The sequence below is a fragment of the Eupeodes corollae genome, chromosome 2, assembly GCF_945859685.1.
Source record: "Eupeodes corollae chromosome 2, idEupCoro1.1, whole genome shotgun sequence".
Lineage (NCBI taxonomy): Eukaryota > Metazoa > Arthropoda > Insecta > Diptera > Syrphidae > Eupeodes > Eupeodes corollae.
In genome coordinates, this window is record NC_079148.1 from 115110311 (window position 1) to 115137297 (window position 26987).

The window sequence follows — 26987 nt, forward strand, 5'->3', positions numbered from 1 at the left end:
AATGATTTTGTTGCTAAATTGTATTTTTTATGAAGCAAAAAGTAAAACAAATCAAACCAAGGTCCGATTGTCCTTATCCTATAGATATTTATTTTCTTTTAGAAATTTTGTTTCTTGATAGAAATAAAAACTCCTTAACTTTTATAGTCAATTGTGAGATTGAACAGTTCATTTATGATTTCTCCTGTCGCCAAAAGTTTGAATTACCTACTCAAAGGATTTTTTTTGCAATCACCTCTTACCTGCAGTAACTGAATTTCTTTTCGAAAAAAGGACTTCAAATACACAATTATGAAAGAAAAAACAAAAATAAACTTTTTTCATTAAAACTTCTAACTTTTCTTTGTTTCGCTGTGTTTCTGTTTCTTTTCTATTTTATTTTTTGTCAATGAAAGTGATAATATCCAAAACTTGATCCACAAAACCAAATTAGGTGGAACATTCTTGCAACATTTCAGTACAAAAGGACACTGGGTAACAAGGATAAATGAAATAATATATGTGCGAGTGGTATTAAGTGAGAAAAATGAGTTTTTGTTAGCGTGAATTTGCTTTTGTTTGTATTCAAATGAGTTTGATACTGATGCGTTGAGATGCGATGTTAAAAAAGGAGAAAAGTTTCTAAGTGATATTTATGGAATGAACAAAAGACATGTTATTTACAGTGTATATTAATGGCCTTGACATACAAAATTTTGGTGGGTGAATGTGGTCTGATTTTAAATGCAAAATTATTTGAAAAGAATCAAAATTTTGAGTTTCAAAGATTATATTATAAATATTTTAAAACATGGAAGTAGCAAACTTCACTCGATCTGAAGTGAAACCTAAAATTTTGTTTGTATAATAAGCACACACTAAAGAGGATATTACTAACCTTATTATGAGACACAGCGTGAGCACTAGGAAGAGGAGAGAGGGTTTAAAAGTAGATGTCGGTGCACATTGGTTTTAAACTCCTGAATATTGCAATAACTAGAAAAGATAGAGTGTGATAAGGCATTCCACATTCGCGTAGTACGATTAAAGAACGAATCTCTGTCTTTGACAGTACGGCCTAAAGCTAAGAGTACTATCGTCAGCGAAACAATGTATTCGATTAGATGTTACAGACAGGAGATCATTAATAAAAATGAGAAAGAGTGTTGGAGATAGAACAGAGCCCTGGGGCACACCAGCATTTATTTTATGGGCACCAGAATTGAATTCATCCAATACTACTGCATTGAACGATCCGAAAAGTAATTACTAATCCAATGAAGCAGGGATTCATGAAAACTGAAAGCACGTATTTTCGATAAGAATGCCTGATGCCAAACACTATCAAATGCTTTTAAAATATCTAGTGCAACAATATTACTTTCTCCAAAGCGATGTAAAAATTTGCTCCACTGTTCGGTGAGATGAACCTTGAAATCACCAGTGGACCTATTGCTTCGAAAGCCGTAATGACAGTCATTAAGAATCTTTCGATCTCCAAGATATTTCTTGAGCTGATAATATCTTAATGATAAATCAGCGTTTTCATGACATAGGAAAGAAGGGACGTAAGTGCAATGGGTCGATAGTTAGAGGGTGAAGAAGATTCGCCTTTTTTGGGAATGGGCTGGACAAATGCAGTTTTCCATCCTCTCGGAACGAGACCTGAGGAGTAGGACAGATGAAAAAGCTTACGCAGTGGTTTTGCCAAGGATGAAGCACATATAAGTAGCCAAAAAAGAAAGTAAAATACTTTTATAGTTTGAAAGTTGTAAGACAACTCAAATATTATTATTATTTTATTACTTATTGAACTATACATGCAGTACTCGTGGCGTGCTGGTTAGTGCATTGGACAGGTTATTAATTAAAAGTGAAAGGAAAACTCCAACCCGTCAAATCTTCGGTCGATAAGTCTCCTTCCGAGCATCTGCACTGTTTTTGAGAATATCATCAATAGGGCTCTGATTAAGTGGGCTGCGGACAGCAAAATAATTCCGAATAAACAGTTCGGGTTCAAGGCGGGTCATGACACAATTCATGCTGCGTCTAAACTCGTTTCTGATATCCAATGGAATAAATCAAAACAACAATGCACAGGTTCTGTTCTGGTTGATTTGGAAAAGGCCTTTGACACCGTATAGTTAGAGGGTCTTTACCTAAAACTGAGCAGGCTTGGCATAAGCAAGCCATTGTCGTATATACTTTATGATATGATTATTGTCAAAAGTGGCAATGAAACTTCTACCACAACATTCTTAATTCAAAATGGTCTTCAACAGGGAGCGGTGAATTCGCCGATTCTCTTCAGCATTTGCACCAGCGATCTGACAGGTTGTCTTATAAAGGCAATTGCGTACGCCGATGATCTTATTGAGTACAGAACGGCCCGAAATGTTGTGGTTATTAGAATTGTCTTGCAGCGCGATTTCGCCAAGACTCAGCGATATTGCGACGACTGGAAACTAAAAATATATGTCCAGAACAGAAGTCGGAGACAATTCTTTTCCGGATTACGTTCGGTAGGGCTACGAGGGATACGTGCAAGAATTGGCGCAAAATGGCCTTAGTTGATCTTCACGAGCAGCGATTTGTGAACAAAATTGTAGTGAAGTACCTCGATATCTGGTTAGATCAGTATTTATATTTCGACGGACATATAAATGCCGCTCTGACGAAACGGCTGTTTTACAGCAGCCGGCTAAACCCCAGAGTGAAAGTGATTTGTTACATGGCCCTTAGACGACCGATGATCGTTTATGGTTGTCCTGTGTGGTTCAACGTTGCCCCTTTCCAGATGGGGAAGTGTTCGAGCGGCAGTATTTACGACGCTGTAACGGCTTATATCGAACAGCCGAATCTTCTTATGTGCATTGCTATTCTAACGAGATCCTATACAACGGGGCTCGAATCAACAGAATTGACAACTCGTTCGAGGTCACATTGCAAGAGCTATGTCTACGACCAACAATTTAATTTTCGGGGCGTTTTATCCAAACGACGAGTATTTTGAGAGTGCACGCTTGAGCGGGTTCATTCCACCAGAGGCATTCCTCTTTTTAGACAAATTCGGTCTGATACAGGATAGATTGGCAGTTCCGCTAATCTACCACGTCAGGCGACGAACCGTGGATAGGCGACTCCTGCACAATCGGGACGTCATGGCACAAAGCGGAGCAGAGCTCCTTCGGTTAAGTAGAGCTATCCAAACGCAACCAAACTGATAGGATAAAGCAGACGAACCAGTTCCGTATGGAACCAGTAAGTTATGGTTAATTATCCTAGGTTTATGAATTTTTGTCTAGCTTTAAGATATGTTTAAGAAGAAATTAATAAAATTGAACTAAAAAAAAGAGCTTTGGACTGTCATGCCAGATGTCTTGAGTTCAAAAAAGAAATTTTTTCACGGGTCTGCCTCTTGCGAAGAATTGACAAATTCTCCCAGAGTAATTCTTGTCATGAAAAGTGCTTTTTCAAATAGCCGTTCTGCATCGGCTTTAAATAGGGTCCCTTACATCCCTGACAATTTTACTCGCACACAGGAATGGTTGATAGTTGTAAGTCACAAGGCACTAATTCTCAAGGAACTGTTGAGCCACCTAATTTATTTATGTCTTATAACACGAATTTACAAAACAGTACTTAAAAGCTTATAGCTACCAGGGCTTCTAGCTGAAATTATAAAAGTATTATTTTGAATGTTATGATGTTTTAGATTGCCAGCTGCAAGGAGCAGTCGGAGGAAGTAAAAAGGATAGGTCTTAATTACTTCGACCGCCCCTGAGCTGCAATTTGGTTGATGGAAGAATGGTGGTACTGATAATGAGACCAATACATTATTTTTTGATTAAATGTAAAATAGAGCAAGTCAATTTTACAATATTGTTTTTGGTAGGTTTATATTTTGATATTGTAAAATTTGTGTTCTTAGCCGTAATGTTGGCTTCATTATCTGCGTGTTCATAACCGTTTTCACCACTCTGACCTGGTACCCCAAAAAATTTGTATTGCTTTTCCAAGTTTGATGAAGTTATCCAATTCTGTCCGTCGAGAACACCTTGCAGGAAAAACCATAGGGTCGATTGAATTCAAACTTTAAAATAAAGGTTTAAAGTAGATTCAAATAAGGCGTTTTCTTCATTCTTTGCTTCAGAAGGGTTCTACCCATAGAACCGTTATGAAGAGTAACTTATTATGAAAGTATATTTTAAAATCTTAAATAATAGGAATTGTGGTCTTCCTCTACTGCGCCGTCCCTCTGCATTGTATTCGAATACCTTGCGGGTTGGAGCGTTAATGTCTATTCACTTTACATGACCTAGCCATCTAAGTCATTGGACCTTAATTCTATTACCTAGGTTACTGTCGCTGTACAGCCCGCACAGTTCGTAGTTGTATCTTCTCCTCCATTCTCCATCTATGCAGATTTGACCAAAAATCAGCCGAAGAATTTTCCTTCACCCTAAGACTCTTTGATCTTTTTTAAAAGTTTATACTATTAGTAAAAAAAAATAACTCTGAAAAGCTGGAAACGCAACAATTGAATTTCGAAATTTTAGTGATGAAGAAATTTAAAAACTATTTAAGAAAATTTTTGGGCTCTTTCGTTTGAGGGACTCGCGTTGAGTTTTTATGCCTTCACCCCTTAAGTCGAAATGCTGAAACTTTTGAAGACTTTTCAAACGAAACAACATTTGAAAGTCTAACAAAAATCAAATATGAGCTACTTTAGAGACACTTGTTTGTATCTTACGAACCGCAGAATTAGTAGTTTAATATGAATTTTGGTATCATCACAAGTTTGAAGGTAAAGTGATTTTTGAACCAAGCAGGTATTAGCCGGTATAGGGGCTACATTTCTGCAGCGTTATAGAATTTTGAAATTCAATTTTAATCATGTTTCTTTTAGTAGAAGTATTGTTGCCCATCATTCGCTTTCAAAATTTAAAAAGTTAATACACTATTATTTTTTCATTTCAAAACACTTGACACTTAGAGCACAAAACGAGAGTTAAATTTAAAAAAAAAATGTCTAGCTTTCTAAGACTAATTTTAGAATATTTTTTGAAAATTTCAATACGGTATCTCTAATACTTTCCTGAATAGAATACTCTAAAATTTACTCTTCGGTGACCAAGGATATTTTTGTTTGGATGTAAATTGAGGATTTGGTGCTCAAAATACATAAAGAATTGAAATATTTCCAAATTTACAAACATTTTTTGGCTACTTCAAGAAAAACGCACATGTCGTATTACATCTGTTTTTTTCTTTTAATTTGTTAAAAACCCTAACTTCTTAATTAAATTGAAATATGAAATATGTACTAGGTTAAAAAATCCTGTCTTGCTAAATTGTTGTGGTCATCCCGCCTTAACTTTGATTTCAAAATAATTAGTTAAAAAATAACCTAGATTTCAGAACAAGCTAGGTAACAAAATGTCCAGGGTTAAAAAATAACCTGGGTTAAGAAAATAACCTTGATCTCAAAATAACCGTTCGTACATTCTGAATAAGGTATTGACATTAACTGATATTGTAATATTTGTTTTTTGTCTAAACTCCATATTTTTTCTTTTTTTCTTATTTGTTGCAAAATTTTGAAAATTTCAATTTTAAGTTAAAAAAAAACAAAAATGAAAATAAACTTTAATAAGTTGCTAACAACGTACATATCTTTGAGCAATTCAAACCATCAGCAGTGATAAGTGTGTGGAAAAGGATATATGAAATGTTTTCCTAATAAAAACTTTTACTAACTTCAATCTCAGTTATGCCCAACTCGAAACAAAAGGAATACACACAAAAAATTACATATAAAAAACTTAGACAAACACTCAAGAGACAACTTGCCATCCTCACATGAAATAACCCAAAAAAAAAAATAAAACTAAAAAAAGAAAAGTTATAAAGTTATAACAAAATTTTTATAGAGAATATTTGCCATCATCAGAAGAGGATACACATTAGGTACACATTACACATATAAGAATATCCTTGCAAAGTATTTCTTACAATTTTTTTGCTCCTATGTCCTTTGGGAGGAAACGAAAACGATGAAAATCCGCCAAAAAGTTTCTTTTTATTTCTTAACTATTCAATTCAATTTATATTGTTAACAGCGGTGAAGAGGCGGAGATACTTTATCCTTCGTAAATGTCTTGTCTTTTTATTCATAGTTCGTTCAAAAGGAATTTACAGTGAGGTGAAAAAAATTGAATCAATCAATTACTCAATATTAATGAACAGCAATATATTTCTTTATTAAAAGCAACCAAGCAACTTAAAAGTGTTTCCAGAGCAAACGTTATATTTCCGAAACAATTTAATATGTGTCATCAGAAAATTGTGTGTCTTTGACAACTTTTATTTCAAGTGCGTCTACCGCATACCGCATGCTCTGTGCATACTAAGTAGCCAGCCAAGAAGAAGTATAAAACCGAAAGGTAGCTGCCAGAAAAGTATCATAGTTCACTTTACCTTCCATCGAAGTAAACCAAACTCAAACCAAAACAATTCAAGATGTTCAAATTCGTAAGTTCAACTGCACGGACTTTCAAAAGGATATCATAAGGATTTACACAATCATATTTTATTATTTTAGGTCGCTATCTGCTTCATGGCTGTTGTTGCCCTTGCTGCCGCTAAACCAGGAGTTCTTGCCCCAGCATTGGCCTACTCATCACCTTTGGTAGCTGCACCAGCTGCATACGCTTCATACGTGGCTCCATATGCCTCAAGTTACAACGCCCACTCAGTTGCCCACTCTGCTGCCTACCCAGCTGCCTATGCTGCTGCCGCTCCTTTGGTCGCCGCTCCAGCTGCATACGCTGCCGCACCTGCTTTTGCTCCAGCAGCTTATGCTTCTCCAGCTTTCGCACCTGCAGCTTACTCAGCCCCTCTGCTTTTCAAGTAAATTGACGGATTTGAATAATTTTTTTGAACATATGCTAATGCATCAGGACTATGATCAAGGACAATGAATAAAAAAAATATCGAAACCGAATTTTTGTTTGTACTTGTTTTATATTTCTGTATTCATAAAAAAATCTAGATATTCTCAGAAGTTCCGAATCAAGATGGCTTCAAATTAGATCGAGTCGGTGTTTAGCCACAAAAATAATTCGAATAAAAGATTTTCGGTCTAAACATTCAAATCAAATGGGGTGGCGCAACAGTCCGTTGTGAACCAGGGCCTAGTGACTTACAACTCTCAACCATTCCTGTGTGCGAGTACTGTTGTCAGGAATGGAAGGGACCTACAATTTTAGGCCGAATCCGAACGGCTAGTTTGAGAAAGCACTTTTTCATGACAAGAATTACTCTTGAAGGATTTGTCGATTCCTCGAAAGAGGTAGTACCCGCGAAAATAATTTTTTTTTAAATTAAGGTGGCACAGGCAGTGATTGAACCCAAGACCCCTTGCATGACAGTCCAACGCACTAACCATCACGCCACGGGTACTACTCGGTCTAAACATTGATTGGGAAATTATTCGATAAATAACTCCGATCTATAAAAATAATAAATTACTGTGTAGATTATTTTAAAGTCCTTAAAAGGTTTCACTTTGATTTTTCAATAATTGTTTCTTAAGCCCATGTAATTTCGTTATGTCAAACCAGTCTTTTGGCAAATCTTCTTTTAAAATTGTTCGAGTTTTAAGTTTGTAAACATTGGCAATAAAATTATTACTATTCAAATACTTTTTACATTTCATTGACATCTAAACCAAATTTTTGAAAAACTTAATCTCAAAACCTTTTTAAAACTAGATTTGACATAAAACTAATATGAAAAACCTTGGAATCTGGTTTTGACAAATAACTAGTTTTTGAGAAATTCAATACCATCATTTAATGGATAAAATTGCAATTTATTTTAGTTTTTTTTAAGTTTTGAAGTACGTTTGAGGCAAAGCTTTAAATTTTATTTTTCTTAAAAATCTTGTATTTGAATGTTATTTTTTTTTAATTAAACTGGTTGACAAAATTATGTTTTTTTCCTGTTGCTCAAATAAAAGAATATTTTTTTAATGGATTAAAATGTCCTTAATTTGAATCTCACCTTTGAATTTTTCTATCACATCATGTTTTTAAAATACGCCCCTTTAAAAATAATGAAACCAAACAAAAACGGGTTTTTTAAGACTAAATTCAAACTCAAAATATCTCTTAACAATAAATTGTATAATGATTTTGAAAAGTATGAACCTTTCTGTTTTAGATGCGATGTAAAGGATTTTAATATTTTACAAAGTTTTTGAAAATTCGCATTAGTTATGACTTATGAGTCTTAAATTAAATCTATATGAAGTCTCAAAAAAAAACTTGAAGATAATACTTTACTTCTTTTATAAATAACCGTTTTGACTTAATTTTTAGTGTTGATTTTGAATCAAAAGCTTACTATTTCTAACTAATACTACTGCTATTTTCTCAAGTCCTCAAAATACCTGTTTTCAATTTAATTTTTATATTTTTACATGCAACATATAAGAACTTTATGGCAAGTTTTGCATTCGTGCAAAATTTCGAACTCGATATCAATCAAACATGATATTATGATGGTAGAGAAGTCGAAAAAAGTGGGTCCCGCGATTTCGTCCGGTCTGTTTTGTCTGTCTGTCCACGCTCATACAGCCTAAACCATTGGGTCGATTGAGTTCAAACTTGGAAGTTAAAATTTTGAGCAGATTCGCTTTAGGCATTTTTTAATTTTTTTTAAGATCAAAACTAACAATGGCCGCATTACACCTAAATTCGAATTTTCTCAAAAACGAACCGATAGATTTTATTTTAATTTTCTGTAAAATTTTATTTTAAACTTGGCTTCTTTTAGTAAGAAAAACATATTTTGGTATTGCTCCGGAAAGGTACCGTTCATAGAACCATTTTTTTTTTTTAATTTTCTCAGAAACTTATGGTTCATAAGATTTCAATAATTTTTTTTTTAAACGAGATCTTATATTGCCTTAACAATATTTGATTATCAAAAGTGCAATTTTTGTTTGTGTGGATCTTTACAAAAATATTTAAATTTTTTTTTCAAAATTCTATATCTCAAAAAGGGTTCAACATTTTTTTACAAAATTCAAATGTAAAGCGTATATTTACAATAACTAAACAATTGCATACCAAAAATATTTTTCGAAAAAAATTGAAAAATTTTATATGCATATAAAAATTTATTAAAAAAAAACAGCTTTAAATATTTAAAAAAAAAAAAAGAAATTGAAAAATCAAGGGTTTTTTGATTTATAAATTTAGCATTCAAAATTTTTAAGATAAACTTATTTTTCAGAGGTGTTACGTACAACGTCTACAACTTACGTGTCACTTCATAACTAAAATATAAAATCCATAAGAGCCTGACTGTAAACAACACATGAATACGAATTTCTTGTACTTGTTCGTATGCTTGTTTCTTTTAAAACTTAACGAAAAAAATAAACTGAACGTGTTTGCGCTGAAAACTTGTAGGAAAGAAGGAATGTGAATGGATTGTAGTAAGAACCTTCTACCTGCTAATAACATTTCTTCATTATCATCATAAACATGTCTGAGCCAATGAACTATTCTTTATTCGTTTTAGACACCATGCCTAACTACACAACCAATAAGCGATCGCTTTAAAAAAAATAAACATACATGTTCCTCCTCTTTCTAATGTTCAGATAATTTATTTTCCATCCTGGTTCTTCTAATATGAAATTAAAATAAAGCTATCCACAGGAAAAAGCTTTTGAACGAACTAGTTGACTAAACAAACAACTGATTCCGTTTAGTATGCTTGCAAGTATTTTTTATTTACGTCATGAGTTGTGTTTTGGGATGAAACAAGCTTACCGAAAAAAATGGTGTGTATTCGATAAGTTCATTCAAAGACAAACCATTTCCTTAACATAATATTTTCTGAATATTTCATATTTTTATTATAATAAAAAGTTAAATTTGTCCAACAAATTATAGATTAATATTCAATGAAATGCATTTCGCATAGTCTACGGAAAATTCTCTTTGTTTTGACACCTTATTTCATAAAATTAGTTGCGTATGAGAGACGAAAAATGGAGCCATGCTAACGAAATAATAGATATAATGATGATTCATCCAGACTAAATTTCTATGAGGTTTTTTTTGACAAATCAAATGGCATTTATATTTTTGAAACACATACTTTTTTTTACAAGTATATTTTTAAATCTTATAAAGGTAGATACTTTTTTAAACAGATTCTTTACATACAGGAGCAAGTTCGTGCGACCCAGTCGTGCATTTTTTTTTGTTGTGCTACAAAATTGTGGACCATACCATTTTATAAGATAGTAGTCTTGACATTTTTTTTCTACGACACATTGTGTATCGAAAGTTATGTCCCTGTTGAGGTAGAAGATTTTTTAAATTAAAAGTTTTTCCCACAGGACTGTAAACGAAAAAAATTAAAACTTTTAAATTGAAAACTTTCACACAATTATGTTGCTATCCTTTTGCTTAAGGGTTAAATTTTTATACTTTACCCTTGTTGACATATAAATACATGCATATACTCGTATACACTCCTTAGTTTGACTTTTTGTCATTTTTATTATTTTGTGACACATCTAAAAGATACACACACTTGAGGCTATAAAATTATTACAACGAGTATGAGATTCAAGCTTCAAAGGGAGATCACATAAAGTTATCTGCGTCATTTCTAAGAATTTATAAATTATGGAAAGAATTGTTGACGTTGATTAATCTTTGGTTGAAAAAATTATAAGGACAGCAATTTCTGCCAAGAGTTATTTTTGGCCTTTAATGTTTTGAAAATGAAAGTTGGTTTATATGTTTTTCAAATGAAATCCAAAACATAGAAAGAAGGAGCCTGTTCGAATACTGTGCAATATTGTTTGAGCTTTTTTTAGTTAAAAAAGTTCTTTCAAGTTATGAATTATTGCTCATCGATTATCAATAGTCTTAAGCTGATAAATTGTCACTTTCAAAATCGATTGCAGTGAAATCTTTAAAAATTGTATGAAAAATAAAAATATACAAAAAAATTCAGTTTCGTTAGTTTTTTTTATTCATTGTCCTTGATCATAGTCCTGATGCATTAGCATATGTTCAAAAAAATTATTCAAATCCGTCAATTTACTTGAAAAGCAGAGGAGCTGAGTAAGCTGCAGGTGCGAAAGCTGGAGAAGCATAAGCTGCTGGAGCAAAAGCAGGTGCGGCAGCGTATGCAGCTGGAGCGGCGACCAATGGAGCGGCAGCAGCATAGGCAGCTGGGTAGGCAGCAGAGTGGGCAACAGAGTGGGCGTTGTAACTAGAGGCATATGGAGCCACATATGAAGCGTATGCAGCTGGTGCAGCTACCAAAGGTGATGAGTAGGCCAAAGCTGGGGCAAGAACTCCTGGTTTAGCGGCAGCAAGGGCAACAACAGCCATGAAGCAGATAGCGACCTAAAATAATAAAATATGATTGTGTTAATCCTTTTGATATCCTTTTGAAAGTCCATGCAGTTGAACTTACGAATTTGAACATCTTGAATTGTTTTGGTTTGAGTTTGGTTTACTTCGATGGAAGGTAAAGTGAACTATGATACTTTTCTGGCAGTAACCTTTCGGTTTTATACTTCTTCCAGGTTAGCTACTTAGTATTCAAAACGCATGTGGTGTGTACTCGAATAAGCAGTTGAAATTGAAAGTGGTCATTGTGGTGAGTTAACGTACGTAAATTTACCTACGTGATGCACGTTTATTGTTAAAATTGCATGATGGTGTGATTTTAATATTTCCAATACGAAATGTACATAGCTATGTTTTATGCGTTTTTTCGAATGGGAATTTTTATGAGGTTGTCACATCAGAGATTAGGAAACTAATCGTTTTGATGCACTTTGAAAATATTTAAATCAAAGACACATTCTCGTGGACTGAATTGTGTCTCACTGATAAATTTACCTTTTAAGGTGATATATAGAAGGAAATGTTTTGTTATAGTTTGTGAAAATATTGGAGTAATTGACTTATTGATCCAAAATCATGTTGAAAATTGCCAGTGACGCAAGTTTGAAGGAGCCGTAGTTGTCATAGTTGTTTCGTGTTTTTTTTAAAAGCTCTTAACTGGAAAAGTTTATAGGCTAACATTATTTGATTCTGTCTCACAACGTAGTTTTTCTCTTATTGCTTTATTAGAGAACGGCCTAGGTTCTGGGGCCCTACCTGGAAGCAAGACTTATCTATGATACTATACTTTGTCTTGATGAAATACTATTTTTGTCTTCCATATTTCTGAGATTGATGAGTTGATGTTTTTTTTTCTTTTAAAGTTAGTATAGTAGATGACGCTTTGGATTCGGTTCATTAGGTGGAATTGACAAATCCTCCTAAAGTTATCATTGTCCAGAAGAGTGCCTTCTCAAATTACACGTTCGGATTCGGCATATAAATTGTAGGTTCATTCCATCTCTGACAACATTACTCGCACACAGGAATAATTGTTAGTTTGCTTCACACATATTGCATTAAATATGTTGCATCAAACACGTTGGTTCGAACTTAACAAAATGAAGATATTCAGTTCAATATTTCATGCTTGATGTCTCAGTGCTGGCCTTGGTCTTGGTCGTATACTTAGACTTGGACTTGATCTTGGCCCGCGTCTTGGTTTGATTGTAGTTATGTATCCGAGAGACCTTCTTTGTCCTCTCAACAATGGGGGATCCAGGGGGTATCGTAAGGCTCATGACCCACCCAGGGAGATATATTTTTTCTTATTTTCGTAGGAACTCCCTTGAATTCAAAACTATGTTATTGCATTTATTTTACTTCCTTAAACTTTGTTTGCGAAAAGCACTACTTTTAAATGATTACTGAACCAAGAACATAATATAAATCGGAAAATTAAGCCTTTTTCAACCAACGCAGCACAAATTTATCAACTTTTCCCCAGTGAACGATCCAGGGGGTGCACATGATGAGCCGTAAAGCTTAAACAGTTAAGTTGTATAATTACAGATTTCATCTAAAGATTTGTTAAAAATTTAACGACATTTTCCAAAATGTGGTTTGCTGTCAAAAACAACTAAAAGTTTTGTTTCACGAAATTTAGAATTTGGAAAAACTTAAGTTATGTTTTTAATTATTGTTATAAAATTCGTTTCTAGGAAAAAGAAGAAATATTTATAGCATATAACTTGCCTTTAAATTCCTGAAACTCTCTTTCAATTACGTCTAAAAAGTTATAATTCTTAAAAATTTCGAACTCGAGCTTTTAATCAAACATAACATTAACGTTGTAGAAAAGTCGAAAAAAATCCTTCTGTCTGTCTATCCTGGCCGCTACATCTCAAAGCCTGTCGATTGATTTTAAACTAGGAAATAAAGGTTTTAAGCTGATTAGCGTAAGGCGTTTTTTTCATTTTTTTAATACGAAAAATAATTGCAGTATATATAAATTTTTTAGTTAAAAACCCAGAATTCGAATTTTTTTAACAATTAACCGATAATTAAAAAAAAAAAAAAAACAAATTTTCTTTCTTATTTTGGCTTTTTTCTACAAGAAAAACATATTTTGGTATTGATCCAGAAGAGTACCTTTCATAAAACTATTTGCTTTTATGTTTTCTCAAGAATGTCATTATTATTATTTTTATTTTTTTTTTCATTTTTAAAAATGTATTGTTTTTGTTTACAAAAATCGAAATCTCAGAAAGGGGTCAACACGTAAAATGTATAATTATAAGCACTAAACAGCTGCATACCAAAAATGTTTTTAAGACAAAATTTAAAAATCGTATATTTCAAAATCAATTTAAAGAAAAACGCTTTATTGATTTTTCAAAAAAAATTAAGTTAATTTAATTTTTGTTGCTAATTAAAATGGCATTAAAATCTTTAAGGAAATTATTTTGCAGATACATTTTTAAATCTTAAAATATAATAAATATTTTTAAACAGACTTTTGGAAGACATAAGCAAGTTCAGTCGTGCATTGTCTTTCAAAATTGAATTCGTGTTTTGTTTTAAAAGTGATCAATTAAATTATCTTACAAAATTTAAAATGAATAACAATAACACATGATGAAATAGTTTGATTTCAAAATGTATTTTTACTACCGAAATTTTTTAGTTGTAAACTACTTTTTACTAATTTTAGCAGCATTTCCTAAAGTTTTTATTTCTTATATTAACAAATACAAATTGGATGAATGAAATAAATTTGAACTCAATACCTTCTGTTGTTCACGTGATATCGAGAACCGAACATCATTTTTACCAAATGTTCGTACTGTTCGTACTGTTGGATTTTTTATCAAAAATTCACTGAGTGTCGAAAATAATATTTTCTGTGAGATAAAAATAAGTTTGAAACCAATATATAAAACTTTTTAAAAAACATTTGAGTCGAAAATCAATTTTTACGAACTTTTAAAAATGCTTATTTTAGTAGGTTTCTTTTTTTTTGTTAAAAAAAAAACTTTCAATTCGATTTTTCAAAACATTTAATCCAATGTTCAAAACAATATTGGTCATAAGATAAAATTAGTTTAAAGCAAAAATCTCAAAGTTTTAAAAAAATATTTAAGTCGAAAATCAATTTTTACCCACTTCTGTTAATTATTCTTTAGGTTTGTAATTTTTTTGTAAAAAAACTGTTAACTCGTCAATTCGATTTTTACCAGTTTTGATTAATGTCTTTTTTAGATTTTTTTTTTTTATAAGAAAATGGTCAATCCAATTTTTCTCAAAATTTTACCAGATGTTAAAAACATTATTTTTCATTGCACAAAATTGTTGTAAAGATGAAATCATTTTTACATTTTTATTCGTAAAAATTTTCGAGGTGACAAATTTTCTTTAAGTTTTATTTATTTATTTATTTATTAAAAATACGTTAATTTGATTTTTTTCCAAAAATAAACTTATTTGGTATTACGCTACAATATTTAATATAAAATTTTGTTCAAGTCTCTAGCGTTATTGGTTCGTGAGATATTTCGGGTTAACCAAAATGTTGACCTTCTTGGTAAAAAAAGCAACCACTCAAATTTTTTGAGAGTCATTCTGCATCTTTCTGCACTATTATCTGTATAACAAAATTTATTTGAAGTCAATATCTCTTCTGGCTCTTGAGCTATGGACGACGAAAAAAACGTCGCGAACGTTCAGACGCACGCACAGACATCTTTCTAAAAATCTTTTATTCCGACTTTATGGACCTTGAAACATCGAGAAACAGCAAAATTTTCAATTTGATGGGAAGTTAACAAAGACTGTTGGAAGACATAAGCAAAAATTGATTTTCTGTTGAATACAAAAACTTTTAATATCTTAAAGAATTAAATTAATCTACTTTTTATAGCGAATTTGTATTTATCTCCAAAAACATTTGACTTATCAAAAAATGTTTTTCCACAAAATTCAAGATCATTAAACTTTATAAAAATAGCTTCTATGATTTCGTTCGTTTTGATTATAGTTTATAAAATAACGCTAGCGGCAGTGAAGAAAAATATAAGGTTTTTTCGGCTTTTCGGGTTTATCTTAAAAACTATTTGTCGTATCAACAAATAATCTTTTACAAAATTAAAAGTTATTAAATTTCCTAAAGAAATATTATAATAATTTGTTTGTACTTTTTTAGTTTGTTAAATAACTCCATAGGCATTTAAGGAAAACATGTGTTTATTTTAAACGAAAAAGAACCTTATTTTATTTCCAAAAAAAAAAAATGGTATGCATTTTTTGTGTCTGGTCTGGAGGTCTACGTGCCGTTTTTAGTAATCATAATGGCGTGGCAAGGTGAGCATCGCGCAAATTTCGAAGAAAATGGGCAAAAAGTTACAATTAATGCGGATCGCTACTGTCACATGATTGAGACCTTCCTCCAACGAAACTTAAATAAGTTTACTAGGAACCACAAAGAAGTCTGGTACCAACAAGATGGAGCCACAGCACACACTTCACGGCATTCACTTTTAAAATATGGGACATTTTTTTACCGGACCTTGTATTAAAATACGAACTGCTCTAATAAAGCTTTTCCTTGCTGAATCTTTTCAACAGAAACCGGGGCGTATATAGTACTTATTAACTCTAGCAGGCCAATTCCACTCATCGGAAAACTTATTGGGACAATAAAGGACATTAAGGGGTGAAATCCACCCAATCTGACTACGCATTTTGATAGACGGGACTCAGATTGATAATTGGTTAAATGAACCGCTGGAATCTGGTCGCATGTGCCACATAGCTGATATTTCCAACAACTGAGCTTCATAGTAACAAGAACAAACCCTAAGCTTGATATTAGGTTTACCAACTTCTTAGAACCAAGCTTTCTGTATATAAATAAGGCAAGGCTGCTTAGTATTGGAGACATGAATGATCTGGGACGCACAACTGATATAATGCTTCCTTACTTCCTTTTTCTATTTTAAATGTTCGTTTTCTTTAGTATAAAAGTTTTCAGAAACTTTTTTATGGTTCTCCTTACATGCCTATAGAGTAACTTAACAAACTCAAACAAGAACTAACAAAATAATGTCATATTCCTTCAGAAAATTAAGAATCCTTAATTTTTTGATACGACAAAAAGTTTTCGAGATAAACACAAAAACCAAAAAATCCGTATGTTTCTCTTCACTGCCGCTAGAGTTATTTTATAAAATTTAATGAGCACTAATTTTGTGCGTAACCATTTTTTGATACAACAAATAGTTTTCAAGATAAACGTGAAATACTGATACAATCTCCATGTTCCTGCCGCTAGAGCTCATGTCTTCGTGACTTTTTTTTGGTCATCACCAGACATCCCTTAGTAAGTTTGCCAAGGTTTAAAACTGTTGGATTTTTTGAGGTGAAGGCATTTTTTTTCGTTCATTGACTGTGTACTTCTAAACTGTTGTGTTTTACTTCTTACAAGTAAATATGGCAAATTTAGAAAACTTTTGGAATGCTTTCATATGTAGGCAGTAGCCCAAATTAAAAAATTAGACCATACCTTAATGGGCAACAGTGTTATAAAATAATTTTGTTTCTAAAGTTGTCACTTTAGAAATGAATAAATGAAAGGTTAAGATGTACATTTGTCAGCCTTTTTTACAGAACATTAGAGAACGTTTTTAAGCGGTGAGTAAGATCTCGTCTATACGTTTGTGAACCACCCCCCTCCTGATTAAAAGTCTGGATTTACCCATGCCTCTAATAGTTATTTAAAAATTCCCTTATAACTTAAACTTAACTCCTTTCAATGCAAGCAACTTATAAGGGATAAGCTTTATGTTTTAGCAAAAATATAACAAAACATATATAAAGCATCAAATTCAATTTCAACGCTTGTGTTGTTGGTCTGTGTATTTTGACTTGTTCATTAATTAAAAAATTCCAAAGTTGAAAAGTGATAAAATGTAGCAATGCTAAAGAAAATTGTTCATCGGCTAAAAAAATTTAATTTGTCATTTTTTTAGGGCAAAGCGAATGAAATTATGTTGAATTGATTCAATACGTTTTCTATGAACTTCGTAATAGGGTGTCCATACCTGCGAAGCATATTCCAGATGAGGACGAACATGGCAATTATACAAAGAAAGGGTAACATAGTGATCATTGAACTCCTTTGCCCAGCGTTTTATAAAACCAAGCATAGAACTTGCCTTATTAACATTAAAATTAATGTGATGTTTAAACTCTAAGTTGGAACAGAAATGTACAACTAAATCTTTAAATGTGGAGTCTGGCATTTTAAAGGGTTGAGTAAAAGGTTATTTTTCCCACACCAAAATGTGAAACTAAACGCTGATTTTTTAAGAGCTTGAGAACTTTTAAAAAAAAAAACCCATGAAATTTGCAAAATCTTATCGATTCTTTATTTGAAACTGTAGATTGGTCCATGACATTTACTTTTTGAAGATAATTTCATTTAAATGTTGACCGCAACTGCGTCTTAGATGGTCCATTCGGAAAGTCCAATTTTGGGTAACTTTTTCGAGCATTTCGGCCGGAATAGCCCGAATTTCTTCGGAAATGTTGTCTTCCAAAGCTGGAATAGTTGCTGGCTTATTTGTGTAGACTTTAGACTTGACGTAGCCCCACAAAAAATAGTCTAAAGGCGTCAAATCGCATGATCTTGGTGGCCAACTTACCGGTCCATTCCTTGAGATGAATTGTTCTCCGAAGTTTTCCCTCAAAATGGCCATAGAATCGCGAGCTGTGTGGCATGTAGCGCCATCTTGTTGAAACCACATGTCAACCAAGTTCAGTTCTTCCATTTTTAGCAACAAAAAGTTTGTTAGCATTGAACGATAGCGATCGCCATTCACCGTAACGTTGCGTCCAACAGCATCTTTGAAAAAATACGGTCCAATGATTCCACCAGCGTACAAACCACACCAAACAGTGCATTTTTTGGGATGCATGGGCAGTTCTTGAACGGCTTCTGGTTGCTCTTCACTCCAAATGCGGCAATTTTGCTTATTTACGTAGCCATTCAAACAGAAATGAGCCTCATCGCTGAACAAAATTTGTCGATAAAAAAGTGGATTTTCTGCCAACTTTTCTAGGGCCCATTCACTGAAAATTCGACGTTGTGGCAGATCGTTCGGCTTCAGTTCTTGCACGAGCTGTATTTTATGCGGTTTTACACCAAGATCTTTGCGTAAAATCTTCCATGTGGTCGAATAACACAAACCCAATTGCTGCGAACGGCGACGAATCGACAATTCACGGTCTTCAGCAACACTCTCAGAAACAGACGCAATATTCTCTTCTGTACGCACTGTACGCATTCGTGTGGTTGGTTTAATTTCCAATAAAGTAAACTGAGTGCGAAACTTGGTCACAATCGCATTCATTGTTTGCTCACTTGGTCGATTATGTAGACCATAAATCGGACGTAAAGCGCGAAACACATTTCGAACCGAACACTGATTTTGGTAATAAAATTCAATGATTTGCAAGCGTTGCTCGTTAGTAAGTCTATTCATGATAAAATGTCAAAGCATACTGAGCATCTTTCTCTTTGACACCATGTCTGAAATCCCGCGTGATCTGTCAAATACTAATGCATGAAAATCCTAACCTCAAAAAAATCACCCTTTATCAATGTCGGCTTGTAAAAGAATACGATCATGGGTGGACCTTATGATTTTGAAAATCTTCATATCGTCAGCAAAAATGAGAAGTTCACTTGACCGTAGACATGACGATACATCGTTAATAGACAGGATGAACAGAAAAGGGCCAAGATGGCTTCCCTGGGGAACACCAGATTGAGCAACAAAAGGTTCAGAATGACAATTTCTAAATTTTACCTCGTAGGATCTGTTTTCAAGGTATGACTTAATCCAAGCTAAGAAAAATGGTGGAAAACCAAGAGACTTAAGTTTAAATAAAATAATTCAGTGGCTAAGTTGGTCAAAAGCTTTAGAAAAGTTGGTGTATACACAGTCAGTTTTTGAGAGGATATTAGTTCCTTTATAAACACGTACTGTGTGAGGAAGTTTTGAGTTTTCAAGTAAAATACTGATTAGAAATTAAATCGCTAAAAAGCGATAAAATAGGGCTATAATCGTATTCGCCATCCTATTTTTGACTGTTGACCAAACTCAAGAGTGAAAGATCCCAAAGTGACACAACATGTTGCTTACCTCAGCTCTCTGTCTAACGCCTACAACATTAACATATCACACACATTGAATAAAATTTCTTGAAAAAAAAAGAATAAAAATCAATTTAATTTTTTTTTTCCCTTAAGAACTTGCTCTTGATACTTAAGACTTCAAAGACACAAAGAAATAATAAAACTTGAAACAGATCCTTAGAAACACACTTCAAAGTTATAATCCTTCTCGTATACAATGTAGTAAGTTCAGTAATGCACACATAGTACAGTCCTTATTCATTTTATATTTTTTGTTCTCACATTTGTCAACCCTTGAGAACCCATTCTAGGTATACACTTTAAAGTTTATTTCCTTTGATGAGGATATAATACTTTTACCAAAATAAGAAGAAGAAAAAAATGCACATCATCCTCAAAGAAAAAGTGCTCCACCAAGAGGTTCTTTCACCCCCCCCCCCCTATTCCCATCTTCGCATCCTTTCAGTTTTTCTCTCTCTCTTATCGATAATGTTTTGAACATGAAGCACGATTTTAAAATCAAAACCACAACTCGCTCGCTCCTTAAAGATGCACATTAAAAGCTAAAATTACAAAATGCACTTACACAGGTCCTTAATATATGTCCTCCTCCATCGTTTCCCCCCATCTCCATCCCCAACGGCAACATGCCATAGCTCTTGGTCGGTTGGTTGGATGGTTGGCCGTATGGATGGATGGATGGATGCGGATCTAAAGTTCGATACACACTTCGAATCCATTTGCATTGACGGCTTTGGCTTGGCAAGCAGCATATAACAGAGAGAAATGGTTATGGTAATGGGGATGGTGCGGTTTTGTGTGTAGGAAGGTTTAATGTGCCAAAGCAGAAGGACTTCTTGTAACAGTGTTACTTTGCTGATACAATCCTTGTTGTTTGCATCCTTTCCATGCAGCATACTTTCAATGGGAACATCACAAACTTTTATGTTTGCAATGTATACACACTTTGTATATATGGCAAAAATAAAGCTGTTCCTGAACTAAAGGTAGGTAGAGGGCCATGTGGCATTATGGGTTCCTGCTGAAACTTCTGGGTCCTTGGTGCTGTTGTTACCTCAAACTCTCCTTGTTGATGATGCATAATAAAATAGCAAAAAAAAAAGGTTTTTTGTTGTTGCCCAAAGGTGTCAAAGGAACTTTTTGAACATTTTTTCATTCTGTTGTTATTGTTATTTTTTTTTGTAGCGAGTGATTTTTATTTTGTATAAAAATAATGTTAAACTCCTTGCACTTCATTCAGTTGCTCCTTAGAGTGAAAGTGGTGGGTGGTGTCAACTTCCATATGAGCTAAACTTAGTGCTCCTTTATTTGACTGTGTACGAGTATATGCAATGCACGCTACGCAAAATGAAAATAAAAAAAATTAATTCGGCTTTGATGTTGCATCACATCAGTTTTGAAATTTAACCCGAATCAAAAATGCACAAGAAACCCCAAGTGAAGATTTAGGGGGAAGGGTGTTTGCAACGTTGCAATACATCAACATAGAGGTACCCTTGAGACGAAAATTGTCAACTCAAGTGCTTACACACATCACAAAGATATATGAAGTTTCATAATGTGATTGTTTATGTTTGTGCATCATGTTATGTATATACTTATACAATATACATCCCTATATATGTTGTATGCGAAAGGTCCTGATGGTTAAAAGGGGAGGTCGGTTTTTGACAGGAGAATGATATTTCTAGTGCTGCTGCTGATGCATACTTTTTTGGGGTTGTGATTTCTCTTTTGGTAAGATATACCTCCTAGAATGCTTTTGTAGACATTTTTTCCTTTTATAAAATTCCTGGGGCTAGACAACAATATAAAGTTTAATGTTTACAACATATGAAAGTGTTGACATCTTTCGAAACTTTTGTTGGTATAATATCACAATAATTTCATACAAAACACTTTGGTGTAGTTTAAAGAGGTACTATTTAGCTGATAGAGTTAAAGATGCTAAGAGAGAGACAAATTGACAGTAGAGCAGGGAAACATTTGACAAATAAAATATACATACATATTATTTTGTTTTAAGGAGAGAAAAACAAGGAAATGCCACCAATTGACCAGTAAAACTCTTCGAATACTTTGAAAAAGTGTTGAAAGTAGTTTTAGCCAAGAGAATTTTGGACAACAGCCCCAGATAAGAAACGACAAGTAAGCTTGAACCTACTTTTTGTAGACCAATCCTTCATAAGCCATCTTCGGTATCGGAGGGTTTTAGTTTGCCTTATTTGAGGCAACTTGCTTTGGATCAAAGAATTAAGTCTCAGACAGAAACACTAAATAAAAATCGGTTCGATTTGTCGATTCTAAAATGTACACATTTTTCAACGTTGCAAGGTCTCTAGACTTTTAGACTATTTTCAATTTTAATCTCAAGAAATAGCGCCAGGGATTTGGCTTTGAATTAATCTTGTCTTACAGATAATAAAAGAATTTTTTTTAATAAGGGCGGGTAGATGTTGAAATTGAATGGAATGACATTTGCTATGTGGCACGTAGCGCCGCCGCGTCCTACTGGAACCATATGTCGTCTGGGTCCATATGGTTTAATTTGGGCCATAAGAAGTAGGTTATTATTGTTATGTAACGCTTGCTGTTGACGGTGAACGCCCACTAATGTCCTTTTCAAAAAAGTACGCCACTGACAAATAATAAACACCAATCGGTAACTTTTTCAGGATGCATTATTAACTGGTGATTGTTCACACAGTCATTCAAAAGTGTGCCTTGTCGCTAAAGTGGTTTGTTGGTCAAAATTGTTGTCCTCTTCCAAATAGGTCTTCACCCAAATGCGTGTGCTACCTGAGTCTCGATCTTCCTCTACTGCGGTGTCCCTCAGGATTGGATTCAAAAACCTTCCCGGTAGGAGCGTTGAAGTAAATTCGCTCTACATGACCTAGCCATCTAAGTCGTTGATAAAAGAAATCTTGTCCTGGCTTAAAGAAAACGTGAATTCAACATCTGATATCCGTATTTCCTCAGATAGTCAGGCCGCTAAAAAACCTCTGGACTCTGTCTCTACAAACTCTATAACAATCCATAACTGCCGATCATCCCTAATGGAGATGCCGCAACAGTTTAATATTCACATTTGCTGGGTGCCGGGCCATAGAGACATTCCAGGTAACTGTAAGGCAGATGAACTCGCCAGGAACGGTACAGTACAGCCCATCCTACCACGTTTGGCAAGTACTGGCATACCAATCGCTACTTGTAAACTGTTGCTAATGTAAGACGCTATGAAGAAGGCAAAGACCAGATGGAACAACATCACCACGTGTCAGGTCACAAAAAACAACAACTAGATTTAAAACGTTCAAGGTTCTTGCTATCTCTAAGCAGATCGCATATAAGCTCGATAATAGGTGACATAGCCGGACACCGTCTAATAAGAAAGCACGCCACTCGACAATTCGTATTCTCAAATGACTTTTGCAGAAGCTGTATGGACGAGGAAGAGGAGTAAACAATTCTTCATCTTCTCTGTACATACCCTGTTCTAGCTCAAAACACAAGAATTGCCTAGGAGAATTCTTCAAAGATCTCAATCATATCAGCATAATCATCCTCTCACGTTTTGTAAGGGACTCAAGTTGGTTCCATTGCGCTTAGGAGGAAGCCTTAAGATTCATGTGGTATCACAATGGGCCATTAAACTGGCCTAAGAGTGTCTGTTTTCATCATGGGCAGCCACTTTAACCTAACCTAACCTAAGCCGTTGGACTTTTATTCTGTTCAAGAGGTCAGTGTCGGTATACAGCCCGTACAGTTCGACGTTATATCTTCTCTTACATTCTCCATCTATGCACACGGGGCCAAAAATCAGCCGAAAAATTTTGCTCTCGAAGCATCTTAAGACGCTTTCATCTTTCTTTGACAGGGTTCAGGCCATAGCGCCATAAATGAGAACCGGTATGATGAGTGTCTTAAAGATGGTGATTTTTGCCTTCTAAGTCGAAAGAAGCAGCGATTTGCAAGAGTTATTCTTCGTTTGATTTCAGCGCTGGTGTCGTTGTCTGTGTTAATAGCGGTCCCTAGGTAGACAAAATCCTCAACTATCTCAAAAGTTATAGCTTTCCATGGTGACGTTTTGTCCAAGACGTCGTTGTTCAATGCCTTTTTTGATGACAGCATATACTTAGTCTTGCCCTCATTGGCTACTACACAAATCTTCTTCGCTTCCGACACAATGCTCAAACGCTCCCTGACATATCGCTTTGATCTTCCAATTATGTCAATATCATTTGCGTATCCGAGTAATTGGATGGACCTTTGGTTGTGTTGACGGTTGAGTTTTGCACAATTCTTTCCAGAACGATGTTGAAGAAGTCGCATGACAGTGCCTAAAACCTTTTTGACATCAAAAGCATCGGTGAGATCTTTTCCGACCTTGATAGAGCAACGTGCATTCTAATAAGTTTGACAGGAATGCCGAAACTAGACATTGCTATGTAGAGCTCTTCCCTATGGATGCTGTCATACACGGCTTTAAAATCGATAAAGGGGTGGTGGGTATCGATTTGAAGTTCCTGGGTTTTTTACAAGATCTGCCGTAGTATAAATATTTGGTCTGAAGCCACACTGATAAGGAGCTCTCAGGCTGCAGACGTTTACATAATACGGCAGAGAGGATCTTATATGCAATGTTGAGGAGACTGATGCCTCTGTAGTTGGCGCAGCTTAGAGGGTCTACTTTCTTATGTATTAGGCAAACTATGCTGAGATTCCACTCGTTGGGCATGCTCCCTACCAAGTCATCACCTGCCGCTTTGAATAGTTCAACAGTGATGCCTTCAGCTCCAGCAGCTTTGTTTGACTTTAGTTTAGATATAGCTATCTTCACTTCGTCAAGGTCAGGTAATTGTTGATCTGCATAGCCCACGTTGAGTGGTTCTATCTGGACTACAGCGGGATTTGGACTAGTTACACTATATTAAGCCAGAAGGTGCTTAATGACATGCTAAATTTGTACTAGTTTTTTAGTATTAACATAATGTTTACTTGTCAAATGTCAAAAGATGTCATCTACCCAAATAACGGGCTAATCAAAACAAGGTTCGTAACTAATAATACGAATTGTAAAAGGCTTCACTATCTTTCAGTTATCAGTTTTCGAAGGAAACATTGAGAACTTAAAATCAGATCAAGCCACAAAAGCCCCACATTAAACCTTAACTTTCTTCTTCTATTATAAAATATTCAACTTTCTTCTTAATCACAATTAAATTTTCTCAAAACCAGAAACCTCAGCATTCGGCAAGTATAAGAAACTATATAAAACACTGGTTATTCGACTTATAAAAGAAATTGAAAAACCTCAAAACAACTAACTGCTTGAATGTTGTTCTTGAAACAGCAGCCAGCGCAGCGCACACAATTAAATTTCATTTATAATAAAATCCATTGAATTTCAAATTGGCATGGAAAATATAAATGTGTCGTCATGGAAATAAGGCGGAGCATAAACGTGTAGAGAGGTACCTGTAAGTGGGTTGGGTAAGGTATGCACCACACACAGCTTGAACCGAATTGAAATCAAATCCTTTTAGTTACCCAAACAAAAATTCTACTTCTTTTAACTGTATTCAACCAAAGGAAGACTCCCGGAGGAAAAATAAGCTATCTACACACAAACATTCTTATATCCACCTTTATGCATGCATAACACAGGTACCTAAGTTTAGATAGTTGAAGACATTCAAAAAGGTATATTCATTCCATTGGGAAAGCTCTTATTTTTTCCATGTGGTGTGCAGGAGTTCTTTCGATTAAATAGAATTTATACTCCACAACTATACAAAATGTCCTTAGAGAGAAGAAGACAAGTTTTTGTAAAAGAAAAATAGGAATACAATTTCGCTCAAGGAGCAGGTGGTGGAAGCTTCGGCGGTCGGGGTGGTGGTGGGTGGTTTTATATTGTTTGATACACATTTATATGGGTTAGGTTGTTATGCTTATGGTGCATAGGAAAAGAATAGAAACAGAAAGGAACATTTTTGTTTTGAAAGGAGTTCATAATACACAGTATGTCATTTTTGAAAAAAACTACCACCAGTTCAGCATCAAACCTTTGTTTGCTTCTACGAATCTATGCACTTCACACCTAATGACATGCAACACATAGAAATAAGGTGATATAGGGTTGGTAAGGTACGCGGAGATGAAAAGTTATATCTATTGAGGCTTCATCTGCTATAGAGTTGCCAGAGTGCAAATAACATTAAAAGTTTCTTGAAAAATCCATACCCTTTTTGTTTCACTTAAGTTGGATTCGTTTATAAGTAAAAATGTAAATTAGTGGAAAATGGACCAAGGTACAATTGTCAAATGTTAGTAAATTCGACAGGATTTCAAAAGATCCAAATTATTACACTGTAACCTTACCTTTTTGAAATTCCATTAATAAGTTCTACCATGACCAATTCTTCCAATGGCAAGTGAAAACTTTTCAGTTAACTTAAATTGCTTCTGTTGACAAAATAAAACGATTTCGACTAAAGTGTTCCAGCAAATTCATTTATTTTCCTTGTCATCTTTTTCTACTTGTTTCTATTTTTACAATAAAAGTGGAGCAGAAGCGTAGCTCAAAGGGGACGCGTATCCGTAGGCGGAAGCATAACCGAAAGGAGCAGCGGCCAAAGGTGCAGAGTAAGCCAGCGGGCTAGCGAATGGTGATGCTACATACTTGGCTGCCAATGGTGCAGCAGCGAGAGGAGCAGCAGCTAATGGAGCAGCAACGGGAGCAGCAACGAATTTGGCAACAGGAGCGGCAGCATACACTGGAGCGGTGGCGATTCCATTGTAGTTCCTGGCGATCACTTGGCTACTTGTGGCAGTGACAACTCCTGGAGCAGCAGCAACCAATGGGGCAGAGTATGCAAATGGTGATGCAAGAAGTCCTGGAGCAGGCTTGGCTACAGCGCAGGCGATGACAGTGAAGATGACAACGGCCTAAAAAACAGAAATAAACGTTTGTTAAATATAATCCACTTTAATGTCGTTGTAATGGTAAACTTACGAATTTGAACATGTTGGTTTTGTTTTGGGCTTTGAATAAGTCTTTTCCAAATGGAGTGAGTTTAAAGTCTGATTTGGTGAACGTAGCCACCAGTCTTTTATATGATTTAAATTGAAGCGCAAGGCGTGACTTTCATTATTTATTTTCGTTTAACATTGTTCGTTTAAGTGTATTCGAAATGCGTGCCTCTGCAGTATGCACAATTACAATTACCTCAATACATATCGTCATTTATATGGAGTTATGACCTTTAACGGGACACCCTTTATAATGTATATGAATGTTTTGCAAGAATCTGAGGCTCTGAAGTTATATGGGAATGCAAGGTTAAGTAAAAATAATT

At 34.4% G+C, this 26987-nt stretch overlaps 3 protein-coding genes across 3 annotated transcripts; 1 reads left to right on the forward strand and 2 right to left on the reverse strand.

The window, feature by feature from the left end:
- Positions 1-6358: 6358 nt before the first annotated feature.
- On the forward strand, positions 6359-6985 carry LOC129947131 (cuticle protein 16.5-like). Its single transcript, XM_056057572.1, has 2 exons — positions 6359-6513; positions 6584-6985. Exons 1-2 carry the CDS (start codon positions 6502-6504, stop codon positions 6893-6895), a joined length of 324 nt encoding a protein of 107 aa, XP_055913547.1. The 5' UTR covers positions 6359-6501; the 3' UTR covers positions 6896-6985.
- Positions 6986-11023: 4038 nt separating this feature from the next.
- On the reverse strand, positions 11024-11580 carry LOC129947659 (cuticle protein 16.5-like). The gene is made up of 2 exons (XM_056058292.1): positions 11497-11580; positions 11024-11426 (listed from the first exon to the last, which is right to left on the reverse strand). Exons 1-2 carry the CDS (start codon positions 11506-11508, stop codon positions 11115-11117), a joined length of 324 nt encoding a protein of 107 aa, XP_055914267.1. The 5' UTR covers positions 11509-11580; the 3' UTR covers positions 11024-11114.
- Positions 11581-26123: 14543 nt separating this feature from the next.
- LOC129947062 (cuticle protein 16.5-like) lies at positions 26124-26774 on the reverse strand. Its single transcript, XM_056057497.1, has 2 exons — positions 26645-26774; positions 26124-26577 (listed from the first exon to the last, which is right to left on the reverse strand). The coding sequence occupies exons 1-2, from the start codon at positions 26654-26656 to the stop codon at positions 26182-26184; spliced, it is 408 nt and encodes a 135-aa protein (XP_055913472.1). The 5' UTR covers positions 26657-26774; the 3' UTR covers positions 26124-26181.
- Positions 26775-26987: the final 213 nt, after the last annotated feature.